General features: G+C 45.7%; 1 protein-coding gene across 1 annotated transcript; it reads left to right on the top strand.

The window, feature by feature from the left end:
* The first annotated feature begins 998 nt into the window (after nucleotides 1–998).
* Nucleotides 999–5,807, top strand: RASL11B (RAS like family 11 member B). Its single transcript, XM_020990071.1, has 4 exons — nucleotides 999–1,380; nucleotides 1,986–2,042; nucleotides 3,461–3,537; nucleotides 4,267–5,807. Exons 1-4 carry the CDS (start codon nucleotides 1,221–1,223, stop codon nucleotides 4,735–4,737), a joined length of 765 nt encoding a protein of 254 aa, XP_020845730.1. The 5' UTR covers nucleotides 999–1,220; the 3' UTR covers nucleotides 4,738–5,807.
* Nucleotides 5,808–7,301: the final 1,494 nt, after the last annotated feature.

Raw genomic sequence — 7,301 nt, 5'->3', positions numbered from 1 at the left:
TTAGGGACAAAGTTAATTAGTGCAATCTATTGCCATCGTATCCCAATCCATTATACAAGGCATACAGAGGACACAAAACAGGAACGAATTTAAAATTGATCAATGTAATCACATCCCAAATGAGGGAGACCGAGAGACAAAGACATACATATACAGACCCCAACCTTAGTGTGGAAGGTGGAGATTCACCCACACAAAGACAGCGCTTTGACACAAAGAAAAGGGGAACTGGTGTGCTGAAGGGAAGGCGGCTGTTCACCTCCCCTCCCCCCACTCCTTGCCGTAGCCACGCAGGGCAGGGAATGATTAGTTTGGCAGAACTGCTGGCTACATGTACCTGCCCGTGAGGGAGAGCGTGCAGATGCATGAGTGAGTGAGTGCCCCACATGTGCGCGTGTTTATGGAAGGGGGAGGGCACAGAGACCGTCTTTGTAAAAGGCAGCTGGCAGAGAATGCCCACGTTGAAGGGTAGGGTGGGAGGCAGCACACCTTGGGTTTCTAAGTCAGGTAGTCAATTTAACAGCACCCCCGCTACCCATACCCTCACCCCCTGACCCGCACCCCCAGCCCGCCGGCCCAGGCGCTCTCGTGCCCCTGGCCCCGTACTTCTGTCCCACCTGTGCCCACCACATATCCCCCGGCCAGCCTGGCGGATGCTTGAGAGGGCAGAGCGTCCTTTTCAGATGCCTAGACATGCACACGTTCCTCACCTCGAGGCGTGTGTGGCAGCAGGTCTGGGCTGCCCCACTTTTCCCAAGCCCCCAAAGACTCAGCAGTCTCACGGGGCCCAGCACTGGACTCTCTCGCTACAGCAGGGGCTGGAGGCTGGGACTGGGGGCGGAGGGGATGGGGGAAGGGGGGAGGGGAATGCAGCCAACGGCCCCAAAGAGGGGGCGCAGCCTCCCCGAGGCCCGTGACCGGATTGGCTGCGGGCGGCTGGGGGCGGGGCCAAGTCGGCACAAAATAGCCTGCGCGCTGGGAGACAGCCGCCACAAACTCTGCCCCTAAGCTTTAGCTTTCGAGCAGCGTTTAGTGGCTACAACCTCTTGCAGAGCTCCGGGAGCTGCCGCCACTGCTGCCGCCGCTGCTCCTGCTCCCGCTCCCGCTCCCGCTCCTGCTCCTGCTGCCGCTGCCGACAGGGCGCCCGACTACAGAGCAGCTGCCCCATACCAGCCAGTTCGGCCCGCCTAGTTCGGTCCAGCCCTTCCCCGGCCGGGGCGATGCGCCTGATCCAGAACATGTGCACCATCGCCGAATACCCTACTCCGGGCAGCAGCGGCAGCGCCGCCGCCGCCTCCATTGACTGCTGCCTGGGCGCCGTGTCGGGCCGCCGCCTGGTCAAGATCGCCGTCGTGGGGGCTAGCGGAGTCGGCAAGACTGGTGAGTCCTGTGCCCCGACCCTCACTACCTCTGCTCTTGCCCATCCCTGGGAGGGCGGGCTGTTCTGGCTAGACACGGGGAGACTTCCTCCTCCGACTCTGGTTTGGAGAAAGGGAGTAATAACAGTCTATTTATTTTAAGGCTTGCCAAGCTCATTGGGACCAGGGAACTCCTACCGATCTTCTTACCCCCTGCCCCCCCCCCCCATTCTTATCTCTTCTGATCTGATTTCTTCTCGCCATGTTTAGTAGTCACCTGGATGGAATGGTGAAGTTGCTTTCTTGGTCCTCTTTAAAATGTGGGTACTACTTACCTGTTCAGGGTTGGTACAGCCCTGCCCAGAGGCAGAGGACTGCTCTGGATGGCCCGTCCAGCTTCAGAAGCAGATAAATGATGGTTCCCTATTCTCCCATGATGGTTCTGGTCAGGATCCGGGTCAACGACCTTGCAGCCTTAGTGCAGCAATGGTATTTCACTTGGCCTCCTGCCTCCCATTCTCCGGGGAAGCTATTTGCTAAGGCTGGGTCACAGCCCAGGTAGTGGGTCTCGGCTAGCCTGGCATGCCAAGGGATAACTGGGTTTCCTTTTTCTTTTCTGACCTACAGCACTGGTGGTACGATTCCTGACCAAACGATTCATTGGCGACTATGAAAGAAACGCAGGTGAGCATCTTGTAACAGCTCCTCTTTCAATGGGAAAATGCTGGGTTTGGCGCCATTGTTGTTACGGGTTAAGTTATGTCCTTCAAAGATATGCAGTCTGTGAGGGTCTTGACATTTGTGACTTCCAGCTCTTGCAAAATTTTGCTTCTCTCTCCTCACCCCAACCCCTCCCCACACAAACCTCTGCCATCTGGCCTCATTCCATTCTGGACTCATTCATCATTTTACTCCAAAAAGGATTCTTTTCCTTGGTATGTTTTAACTATCGGAGCCCCAGTAGGAAGTGCCCTTTGTACTCAGGCTCACTCTCCAAAACGCTCTTGCTAGAGTCATAAAAAGAGAGCCTGGCCCTACCCCCTGTAGAGCTGGCTTTTAGATTTGACCTTTTAAACCAAAGACCAAAGCAAAGTAGTTATAAACTGAAATCTACCTCTTTCACTGGTAAGTGTCTAAAGCAAAAAATAAGTACTACTTTGATTTTTCATTTTTGAGGAGCTAGCCTGAATAATTGAGAGCACACATTTTAAAATCCTTGTTATTAGAAACTAGAGTCCAGTCACACACATATATACTGTGATGTGCACTCATACACATATCTCATATGTTGTATTACAAGTTGGTGGAAACCTTCAGAAATATGTGAAGGGCCTACATGTAAATAATATACCAAGAAAACTATAAGCCACCATAAAATTAGTCAAGGCAACCTCATAACTTGCTATCCTTTTGGCTATTGTTACTTTAAGTAATTATTTTAATGGATGGTGTGGGTTAACTATCCAATGAATCTGTTTTGAGGTCAGATATGTTTAAATCATAAGCGTGCCAAGCAGTAATCCAGAACTGAAAAAAAAAACACATACACATTAGAAGAAACTAAGATGTAGGGAGAGGAGTACCAAGTTCTCTGCCACTTATTAGCTATGCCACCATAAGCCGGCCACAGTCTTGTTAACCTCAGTTTCCTCATCTGTAAAATGAGGAGGTTGTAGTAAATGATCTCTAAGGTCTCTGCTAACTCTAATATTCTTTGATTTGATGATTTCCAGCAAGGAAACAGACTTAAGGAAATGTTTGTCCATATAGAAACAGAGTTTGAGAAGAGGTCAACCCTCTAAAAACAAATGAGTTTCCTGTCATAAAAAAACAGACCCTATAAAAATATCATGCTGTATTCTTTTGTTAGATACTGGCAGACTGCTTTGGTTTTCAGTTGGTGTTGATGGATTCTTTCAAGTAAAAAAAACAAAACAAAACACAAAACTCCTAAGCCCATTAATAAGATTCCAAGGTGCTAGAGCTTTGGGCAGATAGGATTCTTTTCTTTTAGTTTTGTGTTATTTTTTTTTTAATGTAGTGGATTGAAAACCTTCTCAGAGACAAATAACCTTTTTTTTCTTTTCTTTTTCCTTGAATAGGTAACCTTTATACCAGACAAGTCCAAATAGAGGGAGAAACACTGGCAATTCAGGTTCAAGATACACCAGGAGTCCAGGTGAGATCCTTATACATAGTTTCATAGACACTATCCATTTGATCATCCTTTACATTAAAGTGGCTTTGTCCTTACTCTAGCTAGCACCATGAGAGGAGAGGTTGCAAGCTAATGGAACATGGAGAGGATCAGTCACAGCCTGAGGAATTCTGGGTACAGAATCCTCCCTTCTTTTACCTGTTACAGGAAAGGAGAAGTCTAGTGTCTGAAATGGGGGAATGAAGTTTATTTAATTGAAAACTTTAGCATTAAAAACTAAATGTATGGTTGCATTCACCAAGATTTAGAGTCCATTTTATGTTGTGGAAAGTTACTCTGGACAAAAGAGCCATACTGGTGGTATAGTGGTTTTTTTTTCCTCTCTCCTCTCTCTTGAACTGGGCAGTTATCCAGGTTTAAATGCTTCCAGCTCATATCTTCACTTCCCCAGACTTACTGTCTAGCCAGCTAATTTCCCATTTTGTGGAACTACAAAGTCTCTCTGCGTGTAGTACTGTGCAGGTCAATTTTCCACTTGAGTGTAGTGAGCTGCAGGATTATTTATTCCAACTTCATGCAGCTGGATCAACATATTCTTAAGAAAGCCAAAATGTGTGGGAATGTAATTTGTATTTATGGCCCTCAATGGTGTGAGTCCAAAGGACTCTTCTGACTTAGGCTTCAAGTTTACCAGACTAGAATTTTTTTCCCTATTATATGAATTTGCTTCATGATGCTTCTCTTTTTTAGATTCACGAACAAGGGTTGAGCTGCAATGAACAACTGAACAGATGCATTCGCTGGGCTGATGCTGTGGTGATTGTCTTCTCCATAATCGATTACAAGAGCTATGAGCTGATCAGCCAACTGCACCAGCACATCCAGCAGTTACACCCAGGTGCTCGGCTGCCTGTTGTCATTGTGGCAAACAAGGCTGATCTGCTCCACATCAAGCAGGTGGAGCCCCAGCACGGACTGCAGCTGGCCAACATGCTGGGCTGCACGTTTTATGAAGTATCTGTCAGTGAGAATTACAATGATGTCTACAATGCCTTCCACGTCCTGTGCAAAGAAGTGAGTCACAAACAGCAGGTGACTAGCACACCAGAAAAGAGGAGAACCTCTCTCATTCCTAGGCCAAAGTCTCCCAATATGCAGGACCTGAAGAGAAGGTTCAAGCAAGCCCTGTCTGCTAAAGTGAGGACTGTCACTTCAGTCTGAGAGCAAAACTTTTGAGAGAGATTTTGGTCTTCCAAGAAAGTAGTCCTGACGTTCCAATCCTGGAAGATGGAATTCCGGTACTACAGGGTCCACGGAAGGGCTGACGCTGAGTGGCTGAGGGGTCCTTCTGAACTGCTGCAGAAAGGGAAGAGCTGTCTTCTTAGCAGGAAAGAATTAATGAACCCCACGACAAAGTTCACGAAGTGGTTCTGTTCTAGCACATGGCCAGCAGGATAAATGCTGTTCAGAAGGGTTGGACCTCTCTGAATCAGTGAAATAATCCGTGTCGTCTTCCCCTCTCGGGTTGTGAGTGCTGTAGTGTCTGTCTACACCTACTGCCTTTGTAAAGAAGCTAGTCAATTGTAGTTCACAGAAGTACAGAAACACTGTGAGGTACAATGAGACTAGGAGAAGTTAAAGGGAAGCATTCCCATGCTTCTCATCGCCTCTTCCCTCTCCCAGAAGAATGACTTTGTAATGAAAATTTACTTTTCCAATGCTGAAGCACAAAAAACGAATTTGCAAAATGCCATTCTAACTTTGGGAGCAACCAAATTCCTTTTTGAATGAGGAGCAAAATGTTCTCTATGAATAAATACCACTGTTGTGTTTCTGGCCCTAAATCTTCTATAAGACAAACACATACATTTTGTAAGCTTACACAAAGGTAAAGAAAAAAATAGTTACTTGATGCTTGCTTGACATGCGATGGGCATGATTTGCTGGGTCCAAATGATGCAGTGGTTGAGTCTAATGCTTAGTAATTGTTAGTAACTGTCCTTTTGTTTTGACATCAGGTGAAGAAAAAAAGTGGATATCATGTTCATTGATTTTGATGTGATTTGTATAATGGCCTCTTGGTGATGAAGTTGGGCTGCCTTCTAGGCTTGGCTGAGCCGTGACTGATGGCTAAATGCTAAAGCACCATCTTGCAGTGAGCAGATGGGGGTGGGGGAGGTTATACAGCCCCCAAACCTATACAGATGCACTTTAAAAAGCCACATGTGCTTTTGCTTAAACTGTAATTAATTTATTTTATGTACAATAAAAAGGTCATTTGGATGAACAGACTTTTGCCTTCAGTATCTTTATTTTCAACATATTCTTCTACACATCATTCAGCAAGAATACCTGACAGTTTGTTTGCTAAGTCACATGGTAGAACAGAACACATCCTATCATTTTCCCTCTCAGTTCCCCATGAGAACTTCAGGCAGGTGACAAATGTCTCGGTCCACCTTTTAATTTACTAAGACTCAACATTCACCCCACCAAATGTAGTGTGACCCTTTCTTAAATTGATAGTTGACAGACTCAACCCAATCTCTGAGCAGACCAGATTTTTACCTCTTCGTAGTCTTTGGCCAATAACCTGTAGTTACTTCTGGGGTCCTTTCCATTCACACTTCATCAATAGGATTGAATATTAAACTATTCCAGGTCACTGTCTGTGTCCATCTCAGAGGGTGGGGTGGGTCCAGCGCTGCTTGTGGCTCTGCCCTTGGGGTGGTAATTCAGTGCTTTGGCAAAAACAGAAGAGAAGCAGTTGGTATAGGGGGAAGTGGGCCATTCTTGGAATTAGAAAGACCTGGGTTCCAATTCTACCTTTGACACATACTAGCAGTATATCCATAATGCAAATAAATGAGTCAGGAGAGAGGCCACTTGCCTAGTGGATAGAGGGCTGGAATCAGGAAGCTCTGGGCTCATTTGCTGCCTCTGATAAAGGCTGCCAGTTTGTCTACCCTTGGGTTGATTAACCTCTCAATATCCAAAGAAAGTCTAATACTGTAAGTTATAAATGAATTGCCAATCTGCATTGATGGAGTGACTTTCAGCACGCTGTTCCTTACACTGAAAGAATGCCAGGTTTGAATTCCTCCCACTAAAGAAAAAAAAATGAGCCACTTCCATTAAAGTCCCAACAAGTAGGTTTGGTAAGACTTGGTTCCTATACAATGGCTCTCCCACCACTTGTGACATGGCTGGGGATGATATAGGCATTTCTTTGTCTGTCTGGAGACTGCATCTCTTTCAATTCTACTTGTGGGCTTAAGTGCTGCATCAAAATAGCATCCCATTTCCAAAACACTAACAGGTATCATTAGCTAGCTATTTTAAACATTCACTTTTAGTCTTATCCATTCTATTTTGTGGATTAATGATGCTTTAGCAGTGAGAGTTTAATAATCTTCATATGCTTAACTGCAGTCTCCTAACTGAACTATTGTAATTACACAGGAAAAAAAAAGCTTTTAAGTACCAATTTTAGTTTTTATCTTGCAAAGTGTTGAGCAGTGCTAGGCTACAATTTGCTGGTGTTCTATTACCTCTCTTCTCTCTTCCCACTCACTCCCAAGTCTGATAAGAGCTATACTCTTTGATCTCGATTTTGAAAGCCATCTAAGGGAAAGAGAAAGAGGAGATGGACCAGGAGACCGTTTTCAGGATTTCTTATCATTCCTCATTAGTCTATTTCCTTATCTGCCATTAGCTTTGAGCATGGTCAATGGAAATCACTGCACTATATGGGCACATACTCCCATCTGTAAAATGGGGGTTGT

This window comes from Phascolarctos cinereus, unplaced genomic scaffold (genome assembly GCF_003287225.1).
Source record: "Phascolarctos cinereus isolate Bilbo 61053 unplaced genomic scaffold, phaCin_HiC Scaffold_9;HRSCAF=440, whole genome shotgun sequence".
Classification (NCBI taxonomy): domain Eukaryota; kingdom Metazoa; phylum Chordata; class Mammalia; order Diprotodontia; family Phascolarctidae; genus Phascolarctos; species Phascolarctos cinereus.
The sequence above is the reverse complement of the archived record's forward strand: the minus strand, read 5'-3'. Positions and strand labels throughout refer to the sequence as shown.

What these genes read in the sequence shown, in the direction of transcription:
- RASL11B (XM_020990071.1), top strand. Translation starts at nt 1,221, where the DNA reads ATGCGCCTGATCCAGAACATGTGCACCATCGCCGAATACCCTACTCCG. An exon ending in CGACTATGAAAGAAACGCAG is followed by an intron (nt 2,043 to 3,460) that starts GTGAGCATCTTG and finishes TTCCTTGAATAG; the next exon opens with GTAACCTTTATACCAGACAA. An exon ending in AAGATACACCAGGAGTCCAG is followed by an intron (nt 3,538 to 4,266) that starts GTGAGATCCTTA and finishes TCTCTTTTTTAG; the next exon opens with ATTCACGAACAAGGGTTGAG.